This window comes from Natator depressus, chromosome 3 (genome assembly GCF_965152275.1).
Source record: "Natator depressus isolate rNatDep1 chromosome 3, rNatDep2.hap1, whole genome shotgun sequence".
NCBI classification, from domain to species: Eukaryota; Metazoa; Chordata; order Testudines; family Cheloniidae; genus Natator; species Natator depressus.
Window position 1 is genome coordinate 99,388,949 of NC_134236.1, and position 14,275 is coordinate 99,403,223.

General features: G+C 38.9%; 1 protein-coding gene across 1 annotated transcript in view; it reads left to right on the forward strand.

Annotated features, from left to right (window-relative positions):
- Positions 1 to 14,275, forward strand: part of LAMA2 (laminin subunit alpha 2) — a 472,624-nt gene that overhangs the window by 431,394 nt on the left and 26,955 nt on the right. The window contains exons 49-54 of the mRNA XM_074948401.1: positions 1,961 to 2,085; positions 3,776 to 3,938; positions 5,659 to 5,803; positions 6,959 to 7,097; positions 11,325 to 11,445; positions 13,102 to 13,278. Coding sequence (XP_074804502.1) covers positions 1,961 to 2,085; positions 3,776 to 3,938; positions 5,659 to 5,803; positions 6,959 to 7,097; positions 11,325 to 11,445; positions 13,102 to 13,278 — 870 coding nt within the window. The remainder of the gene's footprint in view (positions 1 to 1,960; positions 2,086 to 3,775; positions 3,939 to 5,658; positions 5,804 to 6,958; positions 7,098 to 11,324; positions 11,446 to 13,101; positions 13,279 to 14,275) is intronic.

Consider the following 14,275-nt stretch of genomic DNA (forward strand, 5'->3'; position numbering starts at 1 on the left):
ATAAGTGCTGATATTTGGTTTGGTTTTATCCAAGTTAGGAAGGTTGGGAAAAGGCAGATGTGCAGTGGAAGCAATTCAGCATTTAACTTAAAGCATGTGCTTTCTGAATTGGGGACTCTAAAGTCCCAGTCACTCATCAGCATGAGGCATAGAAGTGGAAACCCCAAAGTCTGTCTGACTGAGACAGAGTCCTACCCAGGATGAGATTTTGGCAAAGGTTTTTGAATAGATCTAGTTTCTTCTCTTGCTAGCAGGGCTATCTTGACATCAATCCTTCACCCTGGCAACCAGGGTTGAGAACAGTAGTCTGGCATGACTGTTGGGTTTTGAGGTTATATTTAAGAGTCAGAAAATTCAACATTTTCGGTGACTGTACTATAGTCTAGCAAAGTCTGTGAATAAAGGAGAATACTGTAACCTTGATTTTCCTCTATAAGAGAGACAAGGTGGGTGAGGTAATATCTTTTATTGGATAATTTCTGTTGGTGAGGCCTGAAGAATTGCTCTGTTTAAGCTCAACAGCTTGTCTCTCTTACCAGTAGAAGTTGGTCCACTAAAAGATATTACCTCACCCACCTCATCTCTCTAATATTCTGGGACCAACATGGCAATAACAACTTTGCATCCTCCTCTGTAACTAAGTTTAGTTGTTAATTAGACAAGATGAAGTCTTGCAAAAACTTATAGCTTGTCATAGAGCAGCTTGTATAAAAAGCTGAAACTATCTGGACATTCATCAAGGTCAATGATACTTTAAAAGGTTCTTTCTTGCTCACAACTCTAATATTTCATTTCACTGGGTCTCAGTCCGGGTGATCAGACAGAGTCACAGATTTGCCCTAGGATATAGTACGAAATCCCTTTTTGCGTGTATGTCTCAGCTTCTTTCATATCACTTTCCTGCCCTGCAATGTTTATAAAATGTTCCTTTTCAGTTTTAAAAACCGTCTATCATTTATCTTGCTTAGACATCATGAAGTTCTCATAAGTGACAATAAATTTATACTTGTTGCTAATTAAAACATTTATGATTACCCCAGGAAATATCACCACCACATTAAGACTTTCAAATCAGACTCTTCCTTGAAAGTTTTCAATATGCTGTTCTCCATGATCTTACAGATTAATATTCTTAATATTGATAACTGCTTCATAGAAAGCAGCAGGTGCTTGCATGTCTCAAATTCCTAAATGCATAGATTTTAAATCAGCTTATACTGAACCAAAACTTCAAATGGAATTAGATATTTTAGAAGGATGAACTGAGAGGAGATTTCTGTGCTCTTTCATATATTAGCTGAACATAGTCTCATGTTAATTTCAGTTAGATAAAATCAGCAAGACCCCGAGCAGTTTGTGTTACCCTAGCCTAGTAGGCTTTTGATATTTCAGGTTTTAATTTTGCTTTGTCATGAGTAATTTTTTTAAATTCCAAAATTAAATGATTTTTTTCCAGGTTTAACAAAGTGGGTTAGTGATGCTCATTATGCTAACTTGGTTTGTTTCCAGTCTTTCACTTACCAGGTTTTCAAGGAATGAATATAAAGTGGAAACGGCACATTTGCCATATTGTGGAGGAGATTACACACAGTCTCTACCATGATCTGTAAGGGAAAAACACCGATAAACTCGGAAGAGAGTCTTCCATAGGTGGAAGGATAGTAACTATCATGTATACCTGGAGAGGCAGGTGGGGCAGTGGGATCAGGAAGAGAACCAAGAATTTCCCTTTTCCCTAATCTTACATATCTTGCCTCTCCAGTCCTACTGTCCTCCCATAGTAGCTCATCTATGCCCTGCCACTTATTTAAAAAAAGAATTTGTGGAATGAGAATGATATTTCATTAAAAATCCCCAGTCTCTTTCAGTTTTTCCTGTATCCATTACACAATTATGCTTTAGAAGATAGCAGATCACTTCAAGGTGCATTCTAACAAGTTCCATACTTTCCTGTTTGCAGAAATCAGATGCTGTAAGAGTCACTACCTTCACTGGCTGCATGGGTGAAACATACTTGGACAGCAAGCCCATAGGACTGTGGAATTTCAGGGACACAAAGGGTGACTGCAAAGGATGTGCTATCAGGTTGGTAATGGACTGGCTTCTTTTTATGTTCCTCACCCTTTATGAACCAATCTGTGAACATGCTCCATTTTGTTGTGGAGTAAAATAGGAATATCTACACCAGCCACACCCATGTAAGTAAGCAAGTACAATATGGCCTACTGCACATTAATCAATGAATTAAAAGGAATATTAATAATTACATTATAATAATGCCAAGAGGGAATGTGTGTCCCCCATTTCATGAAGGAGATTGGCAATACCTTCAATAGACTAATGGGGAGAGAGTGCCATGAGCTGAGCATAGTAAAATATTGCTCCAAAACTTATTGAAGTTGTGGAAAATCTCCCGTTGACCTCACTGGTCTTTGGATCAGGCCAAAACGGAGTATATTCTCATTTCTCAAACACATTGGTGATAATCCTGGACAGCTAGATTGGAAATCAAGATAAGGAATGAAAAAGAATGTTGGGGCTTAGGTATGTGTAGGAAAGTGCAAATTTACAATAAGAACTTTGAATTAATCACATAAAATTGCTCTCCTGGAAAATATACTTGAGAGCAACTTGCCATTAAACATGGCTATGTAGGAGTTAGAAATCTAAATCCAAGGTACTTTTTTGCGTGTAAAAATGAGGGAACAGCATGCATAATGAAACATTGCGTGAGGACCTATGCATGCCAGTTCTTTGTCTCTAGATCACTGGTTCAAATCTAGATGAACTCAGTAGTGGCCAAAAGCCACTGGTTGTCTGTCTGACAAGAGTGGGCAAGAATCCACATCACAAAAATCACCACCATAGAAAGTTGCCATTAATTGTGTCTCTTGTTGGAAGTCTCAGATGAGAAGCCATTGTTTGAATGGCAAGGGAAACTGAACTATCTTCTCCCTGATACATGGTCTCTTCTTAACAGTCTAACCTAGTGTTCGGAGCAGGTGTTGGGGGTCAGGCCGAGTCCAATAACAGGAGATCAGAGTCCGAGTCAGGCCAAACCAAGAATCAGATGTCAGGTGGTAGATAGGGTCAGGTTACCAGGAGATCAGCAGCAGGCAGTAGAAGTAGGTGTCTCAGGGAAAGCAGTCTCAAGCAGAGGGAACCCAGTTTCACAGACAGCTGTCTGTGCCACTGCGTGGTTTATATAGAAGCTGTGAACTAACCAGGAGGCCCAGCAATCAGATTCCAGGACTGGGGTCCTTGGTCAGAGTTCAGCTCCTAGTCTGACAACATTTAGCAAGTCACTAGGTGGCAGGTTGGAGCTTACTAGCTCTGAAAAGTCCTTGGCCCAGGGCTCAAGACCTGTGGTCTCTGACATTAACAGAGTTCAGGCACTGTGGCAGAACAGTGTGGGGAGACTGACACTGCTGTTCTTGTGCTGTATGTCATCTGTGAATAAATAGAGGACTTCAGTCTCCAGGGCTATCAATCTGACACCTACTAAAATCACTTAATAATAATATGATTACATAATACTGTCATGAATCTTTTCCAATAAAAGATGCAAGATGAAATTATATGGACCATGAAATACACAAGGCAGACATGTCCCATGTCTTTCTCCTAGACTACCTTCCACATCACATGGACTGAGTTTAAGGGTTCAGGTGTCAGAAAACATGTTTGTATAAAATTTGGCTTCCCTCAGATTCCCGTGGTTCCCTTTTACCCCAAAGCAGCCAGAAAAACTGGTAGAAATTCCATTCTTTTATAGCCCACAGGTGCCAGACAGTGAAGGAACTATTCAGTTTGATGGAGATGGTTATGCTTTGGTGAGCCGCCCAGTCCGCTGGAACCCCAATGTTTCTATGGTCATGTTCAAGTTCAAGACCTTCTCTTCTAGTGCTCTGCTGATGTACCTTGCAACACATGACTTGGTAAAAAATAAAAACCCCTCATGTTTCATGCTATCGTTAAAATTACTGAATACCTGTTACTCAAAAGGAGAAATGGAAATTAAAAATCAAATGTGCTGATTATCACTTCAGTACTGAAGCTAGTGGGTTTTATGGCTTGGGAGTTGTGGAGTCTGCCTAGCATGCTTGAATATTTTCATATACAAATCATTTCAGACTCCACAACTCCCAAGCCATAAAACCCACTAGCTTCTTGTGTTCAGATGTGAGGGGTGGGGGGGAGCAGCGGTGTGTTCATGTGGGGAAAATGTCAAGGGTGCAATTTTCATGGAAGTCAATTACTTTAGTGGGGCCAAGATTTTACTTCAACTTTTGAAATGCTCAAATTAGCAGAATTCTTTGATTCTCGCCCCCTCCTCCCCCAGTTATGGTAAATTTTTTGTGTCTTAAAATATAGGAAATGGATAGTCACAAGAAAGGACTGAGTACAGAATGCTTTGTGCCCAATGTGAGCAGCAGGATAGGGAAACTATGTATGGAACAGCCAACAGAATGCGATGCTGGCATTTCTTTAAAAAAAATTAGTTAATGTTCTCACACTACAGCTGAAATGGATAATTTCAGACATTGTTTATTAAGGTTGTTTAACTTTTTCATTTGTCTGCATTGTCAAGGGTCTGTGGACAGCAGGAAGAGGTTATTCCTAAAGACAGCTGGCCAGATCCTGATCTCATTTACACTGATGTAAATCTGAAGTAGCTCTGGTGAATTCTAGTACAGGTGCTCCAAATTTACAACATCCTAACTGAGAACAGAATCCAGCCCACTTTATCCTTCTAATATGGATTGTGATCTTCAGTACAGGAGCTTTCAGAACTGTGTTTCTTGAACCATTGCAAAACACTAGTGGGCATGTGCCATTGGCTGATTACATTGTGCTGGCCTATTTCCAGTCACTGAACTGCATTAAAAGAGCCAAAAATACATTATTTTCATAAGATTACTTTTTCATGTAAGCAACTGTGGTAGTTGCTCTAGGGATGTTTTGCAGTTGTGAGTAGGAGGGTGTGTGAGCGAGCCATACAATGGAAACACAGGTAGTCCATGAAATCATTTCTCTTAAAATGTGGGCTCACACTAGGTTTGGTAGGAGCACCGTGAGAGAAACAAGTACTAAAATTAAAACTTCTCTGATGGTTAAATGCCCCTGCATTAGTAGTTCCCCATTTCTCAAGTCCTACCTTCTCCATTAGCCTGGTCTCTGGCTCCCTCGTGAGCTAGAAATTCCCCCCCCCCCCCCCCCTGCATCCTACCAGCCTTTGTTTGCCCTGGATATTGTAGTTTATTGTACCACAGCTCCAGTCAGCCACCAATGCTACAACTTCAGGGTATTTAAATATCAGCACCAGTGGCTGATAGGAATTATAGCAAACTGAACTACCCAATTCCATTTGGGGTATATCACTGACTAGAGGGAAATTGCAGAACAGCCCACCAATTTAGCCGGTGACCTGCATAAGAAGGTAGGAAGTAAAGAAAAAAACTATTTGACAGTACATTTCAGTGTACTTGAAGTTAGGGACAATAAATATCTGAGGAGTTTAACAACTTAAATAAAAACCCTGTACATTGTCACTCAGAAAATAAACAATTGTTTCATGTTAAATATTGCTTATCACAGAGAACAGGAACCAGTCTTCCAGTGTGTCTAAACAATGTGTCTAATCTGTCTCATTAACAGAAAGATTTCATGAGCGTAGAGCTCAGTGATGGGCATATAAAAGTCAGCTACGATCTAGGTTCAGGTACAACTTCTGCTATTGGCAACCAAAACCATAACGATGGGAAATGGAAATCGTTCACCCTCTCAAGAATCCAAAAACAAGGTGAGTTCCTACAGTGATAACATCAGAAGTGCTCTAATTACCCTATCCAGCACAGCTAACCATCTAATCACGGGGAAGATGATGTACAATATTGCTGGATTAGAAAATTCTATAAGAAAGTGATTTAGCAACTTCTTTTGCTTAGGTTGCAGGTGGCTTAGGTTAGAAATGACTGATTGCAGTGTCAACCAGGTCTTTTATGATTTTCTTTTGAAACCGGTAGCTTAATTTTCAGGCATAATTCTGCCTAACAGCTGGCTAAATTACATTCTAAAATGCATTTGAGTGAAAAATGATTTCTTCATGCAGTTCCCTGATGTTGTTTAAAGTTCATAAAACAAACCTATCCGGTTTCTGTTAGAGTAGAAATTGGTTTTAGGCTTTACAATGCTTTTCATACTCTGGGTATCCCACCGTGCTTTAAAAAGTAATGAGTTAAATACTGGTAGTGCAATAATTATGTAAATAAACACAGCAGCTATTATAAGTAACATCTTGCACAGTGTCATGGACATTGGAACCCAGATTGCAGAAACTAAGTATGTTTTCAAATAGTGCCATAGCTTTAGCTTTTGTACAAGTAGAGGCTAAAGAATCTAGGCAGGAACTACAGGGGTGAGAGGGGAGTTTAGTCTCAATATCCATTCTGTGTTCCACCTTGGTTGAGAATCCTGGCAATTGTGTGTGGGATGGGGTTTGTTTTGTGAGGTAAGTATATGACCAATAGGACCTGAACTGAAACATGTATGACACTGAGCAGCTATCATATGGTAAAAGCTTTTCCTTACTTCTGTTCTGCATTGGATTCAAACCGACAAAGTAGAGGTGAAATGATCTCCCCATTCTTGATCTTGTCCTGAACTCTTCACTGAATAAAGTACTGACACTGAAGACAAACCAGTTAGAACTGGGGATAGAACATATGTAAAAATAAAGCATACAAGATTACTATGGCATTTTTCAGGTTGTTATGGCAACAGAGAAAAATATGTTTTTTTTCTTCCACCCAGCTAATTTATGATTTGGAAATCCAGTATCTGACCTGCAAGTTACTACCCCACTTCCTACATTCCAAAAAAATTATTTTTCTTCTGTTTTTTTCCACTGGGTAATATAGAGTTCATGTCTGATTTCCAACTTCTTAATCTTTTCCAGCCAATGTGTCAATTGTAGACATAGACACTAATCAGGAAGAGATCATCGCAACATCTTCTACAGGAAGCCATTTTGGTCTCAACTTGAAAGCTGATGAGAAAATATATTTTGGTGGATTGCCAACTCTCAGAAACCTGAGGTAATTGGACTTAAAACAATATCTTTGCCTATTGGGAGGGCAGATAATGTAAGTTTATTATAGGTACCTATTTCTCCTCAAGTTTACTTGCCAGGAGAATGGTGAATTCCATTCCCAATGCAGGACAAAAGGTCCTTGGCATTGATCCTCTTGAGTGTTATTTCCTCTGTAATTGCCCTCTCACACCTTAAGATGGCTCAAATTGTTCACTGCTCCATTTGAAATACACTGTGAGCTTTGATTATACTACAGTAAAGGCTCCTGATGCTGTGTATGGAACCATAATGATGTAACTGGGCTTCTCTTTCTCCGTACATTTCTTTGCTTCCTATAACAATGGAATTTGCAGTTCCAAACCTGTAGCTCAGAGAAAGGCCCAAGTCCTGCAATGACTTAAGTACATGTTTAATTTTACAAACATCAGTAGTCTCACTGAAGTCAGAAACTACTCATTTACTTAACATGAAATGATTGCATAAGTCTTTGCAGGATCATTGCCTAGTATACTTTCAATATGTGTTACATAAAATGTATGGCATGTTGTACTTATTTTAAAATCGATTTGAAGACAAGAGTTCCATTCTTGAACTCTTCAGTAAGATAAAATTCCTTGTGCTCAATAATTTATATTGAATAGATTTAAAATATCATGCAGTGTACTTTAAATGCAATGAAATGTGGTTAATTTCATTTTATTTTATTTTTTCTGAGAGTCCAATCCTCAACTGCTTACTCGGGCAAAACTTCTCCACAGTACATTTCATTATGAATAAAATATATTGCATGTTTTTTTCCCTGTGCTTAAGTATTTAAGAAATGGGATATGAGATGCTGGAATTTAACAAGGGGATTTTAAATAATCTGAAAAATATTGTTGGGATTCAGTGAATGCTCAGCTATTTCTGCAACACAAAAAAAACTGACTACAACAAGGAGATGAACTATAACAAAAACAAGCCTATTAATCTGGGTCAACTTCATTTACATTTCATAATGACAGTCAAAAAGTCACCTTGTGCACCAGGAAGCCTAGCTATACTTTAGGAGGCTGTTTCACAACCAAGGGGAGAACAGGGATATTGTTAATTTATTACGTTTAATTTACGGTACCTCTGATATCAGTTTACCTTGTAATAAAAAAGCCAAGCTGTTTCCCTCATGATGTCTCACATTGCATTATGTAATTGTGAAGTCACACGGACGTGTGCCAAATTATATGAAGAAATTACTCCTAGGCATATCCTTTCTGGTTGCTTAGGAAACCAAGAACACCCTAGCTATTTGAAACTGTGGGAACCATTGTGCCTGCAGCTGTGATTCATCAGTTGTGACCTGGTGCAAGATGCATGTTACAATAAATTACTATCAAAGATAAAGATCATCTGAGCTGCTGCAAGCAGCAGACATCGAGATACCTGTGACTTTGTAAATGCCAGGCTGTATCAGTCCCAGACCCATCTCCTGACAGTTCTTTCATGATTTTATTTTACTGAGGACTAATTGTAGTAACAAATAATAAAACAATTTACTGATCAATATGACATTTTATGGGAGAATGTGTGGAGGGGAATAACACTGTTAACTGTGCTAGCCTATTAAGGCCTGGTGTATATTTATTTAAATTAAAAGAATCTCACCAACCAGCATCTGTTTTCACTGGGAGATCTAGATCAATTCCAATCTGAAATGTTCTGAATCTAGATCATGAATATCATTTTCTACAATGAATGTAATTAAAAATAAAATTGTTTTTTTCCTCTCTTTTATCCTAGTATGAAAGCAAGGTAAAAATAATTAAATATCTGCATGACTTGCATGCATTGAATAAGTGCAGCTTGGTTCAGGTGGCAGTGCAGAAGCAGCCTGTGGGTAGCATTTACACCCGCCGTTCCCCTGGGGCTGTTAATTGAGCAAGTTGCTCCTGCTGCAACAGGCAAAGCTGCTCCTATGTGCTTAACACTCTCTTGTTGCAAGCTGTGCACACACATAAGCAAATACCTTTCTCGCCTCTTCACATAGCTGCTTGTGTCTGCTGTAGATTGTTTTGCTGTTGTTTTTTTAATTGGATCAAGATCCTAGTTAAAGAAAGCTAGGTACAGGGGATTTCTGCTCAGCATGGGGCAGCTTAGTGGTTCAACAAGTTCAGGGCCCGGAAGTGCTGTTCTCCAAGGCAATGATTTAATTCCTAAAAATGGCAGGAAGGTTAGCAGCAGATCTGTGTGAAACTTGCCAGCTTGGGCCAATGGGGGGTTGTGACACCTTTTGTGCACGTGTGTTTCAGTTTGGGTTGGTTTGTGTTCTGGAATTTTGCTTTGACTTTTCAAGTGTAAATTCAATTTTGCCCAAACCTCCAAGTTAATACCTGGTTTTGAGTCGGAAACATGCAATCCCCAAATTAACAAACCCCAATGATGAGAACAAAGCCATACATGTCTCCCTTGAAGCCCCCTTACTTCAGAGAAACCCTACTTAGGTTTACCTGAAATTCAGCCCAGGTTTTCAGAAGCTATTGTGAATCTCAGAAAATCTCTGGATGAACTTTGACCTTGTTTTACTAAAGCCCCAGCACGAAAGCAGAGATAAAATTTCATACAGAGTTAAAGTTCACATAACTCTAGTTAAGAGTTGGAGGTTGGAAATAGCAAATTTCTGAAATTGGAGATGTCAGTGAAAAAGGGTAGGAATGTGGAATTGCTGTTTGGATGGGATGTAGAGATGGGATGTAAAGAATCAGAAATGAAATGCTGACTATAACTGAATGACTGTGAATGAAGCAGAGTTTGGATTATTTTAGTAAACCAGAGGGTTAGTCTAATTTACGTAAAGGATGCAAAATTGTCAGAATCTGTGCTTTGCTTTCTGAGATGGCTAAAATGCAAAGAAGGGCTTTCAGTTCCAAAATATGTATTTGAAATGAACTGTTTATATCAAGTTATTTTGTAATTAATGGCGTTGAAAATCATACTAAATAGTTTTTTCCGGGATTCTGAATTTAATGCCCTGGTTTTCAGTTTTAATTCCCCAGTTTTCATTCCTTGTTATTTTCTAAAAACATTTTTCTTTTGTTTGGTCGGTCTGGTTGTCCCCATGTCCCATTAAGATGTTTGTTGTCATCTCCAAAGACTGTAATAACATGAATTAGCTACAGTCACTGCTCCTCCTTTTGGATTTAGTCTCCATGGCTTGAATAGCGGAGGGTTCATGGAGTTCATGGGGTTCAAACTGGGGATCATGGAGCAGTTTGTTCTTGCTAATTGGTGGCGAATGACTATAATAAAGGGCCGACTTGGCCACGAGTCCTGGGGCTTGATTTAGTGCCCTTAGAACTGAGGTCTCTGAATTACTTCCACACTAGCATGCTAGTTATGGTGGAATGCTCAGCGGTTTTGTCGTTTCTCCTGGCATTGAAAGACTATGCAAACCATAGCACAGGAGTTCTGCAATTACAGTAGGATGCCCTTCATGATGTGGCTGTATAGTGAGGATCCAGATCAAAAACCAAGTGTTTTGTGCGGGAGAGAGTTAACTGACTGGGAAAGGCTGAAATAATACTATGGCTTTTATAGAATGGTATTTGGGAAAAATGAGGGCTATGTAAGGAATGAATCTTAGTCCATTAGAGCAAAACAAGAAAGCTATTTTAGTCAGAAAAATCCAAGACTCGGAATGAAATATTCTTGCAGTTTTTAGCAAATATTTCATCCTAAACTTCTTCAAGTTACAAAAGTCCCTCTTCCATCAAGATCTAGTGTTTATATGAAAGAAACATTTGTCTTCCAGTCAAGGTCTTTCCTTGTTGTTATGATTTCCAGCCTGCATCGTTCGGCTTTGCCTGGAGGACAGCTACCTACTATTTTGTAGTTTACCTCATTTAAATGTCAAAGGTGACAGCACTCCTTTAAAGGAAAAAAAGAGTAGAGCCAAAGACTGTTCTTGTTGGGGGATGAGAAGAACATCCTTTAACACCTCTGATAGATGATGGTAGCCAGACTGTACTGTGTGCTGATGAGCGATGGAAAGCAGGATGTACTTTGTGTGTGCGCACACAATGCTCGCCCATTCAGACGTGTACCTGTGCTTAAAAAAAAATACAGTAGAGTATCTTTGTGCATATGAATGCATGAGCGTGTGGGTCTGATTGATAAAGTCTCTATAGTGGGCATAGAAAACATGTTGCATGTTAACTCACATGACGAGCGCTATGGTTTTAATTTTATTTTTTTACAGGCCTGAAGTGAACTTAAAGAAATATGCAGGCTGCCTCAAAGATATTGAAATTTCACGAACACCATATAATATACTGAGCAGCCCTGATTTTGTTGGCGTAACCAAAGGATGCACACTGGAGGTTGGTTAGTCTGTCTCATATTTACTTTGGGTAAAAGGATGAAAAAAAGATTTTCTTGTTTTGCTAACAACACAAGATATCAATCACATACTGCATGCATAGGGTGGGATTTTCAAAACCTACCTTTGCTCCAACCTACTGCAGACAATGGGAGCTTTACTACTGATTTTAACAAGAATAGAGTTAGGCCAACTTTGTATTAGTTACTGTTTATAGCATCTTTCATTATAAAGGATCCTAAAGCACTTTACAAAATACAGTACCTACCATAGATTGAGGATCATTGAAATGCAGCTACCTCTAGGCTACACAGTGACAACCCATTAAGGCACGGTCCCACACAAAGGGCTCTCACACAGTAAGCTGCGTAAAAATGATTGTTTCTGTCTCAGAAAAAAGAAGGGTTGAGTAACCGTACCAGGATTTAAGAATATACCAGTACTACACAGCACTTCTGAAGCACTTTCTACTTAAAAAGGAGTACTTGTGGCACCTTAGAGACTAACCAATTTATTTGAGCATAAGCTTTCGTGAGCTACAGCTCACTTCATCAGATGCTGTAGCTCACGAAAGCTTATGCTCAAATAAATTGGTTAGTCTCTAAGGTGCCACAAGTACTCCTTTTCTTTTTGCGAATACAGACTAACACAGCTGTCACTCTGAAACTTTCTATTTGAGTGTCTCAAAGTCCTTTACAAACATTAATTAATTTACAATTGTAACAGTACTGTAAAATAAGCCTTGTTATCCCCTTAAAATCAAACAGAATTACACAAACTCTTTTGAATCTCACAAATTTTGGGGTTTGTTGTAAATTTTACAATAAAAGGACGATACTAAATATGAGGCTTGAAATAACACTCAGCTAGTTAAATGCTCTGGAATGTCGAAGAAAAATATTGCAGATGTCTGTCTGCCTCCTCATCTGGCACAATCTACTATGTCTCTGTCTGAGGGCAACTCCACTCAACTTACCATTTTGTCAGTAATTTTAGAAAAAGTGACTGTTTCTATGAAATATTCTCTACACCTAGTTGGAATGATGCACAAATGGGCAGCAGTTACAGAAAACCTGATATAAAATGCATTGACTTATTATTTGATGATATACTGCATGTCTTTAAATTGTGCTACTATCCCGCCAGTGTGCAAAGCAGTTGGGCCGTGGGCAATATGTGCTTCATTTATGAGTGTATCTCATCAGTGAAGCAGTAGTGCTTAGCAGATGGTGAAGCAATGATGAATGATTAATAGAAAGTGTATTCTGGTCAAATTTTACAAATAATAGAATCCAATGCATGTTCATATTGGTTATTGTTCTTTACTGGATTGATTTAAAAGTGAAAGAAAAACAGGAAAAGGAAAAACAGTCAGATAAAATAACAATAAGCGGTCACTTTTAAATCAACTGGATATTCTGAAATAAGGCTGCAATTATGTAAACCATTCATTCCCTCTGAAATTTAGTATTCCAGAAATGTTCTAATAATGATTGATGGTACAGACTGATTAATGCTTGTGCAACACTTCGAAAATGTAAATGGCTAAGTATTATAGTCTATCTCAATGCTATGCATTAGTAAATATAACTTTATGGGGGGGTTAATACTTTGTTTTGTGTCATACCAATTCACCTTCTCTCTCGCCTTTCCACAGAACCTTTACACAGTTAGCTTCCCCAAACCAGGTTTTGTGGAACTGCAGCCAGTCTCATTTGGCATGGGTACAGAAATCAACCTGTCCTTCAGTACCAAGAATGAGTCAGGGGTCATCTTGTTTGGCACAGGGGGGACACCTGTACCCCCGAGGAGAAAACGCAGACAGACCGGGCAGGTAAAGAACACTACAGTAGAAGATATGGAAAAATCATAACTTCTGCCGAGCTTTTTTCACACAGCTTGTTGTACCCAGCCACTGCATTGCCATGATAGATTTATGATGAAGTAGAAGTTCAGTGCTGCTGAATGAGGTTTTTCTTTCCAAAGCTTTTGTTTGTTTGGTGGAGAAATAAAATGGGGGTTCACAATTTACTTTTGCATTGAACATTGGCTTTATTGAGGATTTGGGGGGGGTTAAATCCTCAGAATTCTGTCAATTCATGTTTTCATTTCTTGGGTTGGGTAACACAAAGCACTAATATTGCACAGGGTTGTTTTTCTTTGGTATAATGATTTGACAGTATTTACAGATCAGTTCTGGATTTCTCTAAGTGACTGCTACAACAGAGCCTACTTTTTAGCCTAAATACCAGATTTATTTTTGTGTCCTATATTTGCTTCCATTTTTTTTCATCAGACCTGAGTAACCGAGAATATTGTTCTTTGGTTCTCCTCAGGACTACTCAGACAATGTTTATATGCTGGATTTAATTAATTTTACTGCAGTTTCTACAGTAATTTTCCAAAACCCCAGCTTCCTGTGGGTCCCATTCTGCTTTCCTTGTGAACCCACACCTCCCATTGACCTAAATGCCTCGTGAATGTTACTAGTGTTTGGGGATTTTGTAGAATACTGGGGTTTGTTTGTTTTTAATACAAGGGCACAGCTTAAATGACACCCCAATCTCCCCTTCCTCCCCAAAATAAAGGCTAGTTTAACAACCTTCGAGACCTTGAATTAACACCAGCAAAGCACAGTTTCTACACTACCCTAGTGACTAATTCGAAAAACTACAGGCGTTGTTTGAGATTATTGAAATAGTAAAACAAAATGCTGTGCTATTTTCCTTGTACAGTACATTTGGTAGTTGATTTTCCACTGCTCTCCCCCGCACCTATAAGGTTGTATTGGAACAGAACACTTGGTGGCTTGAAAGAACATACTCCAGAGC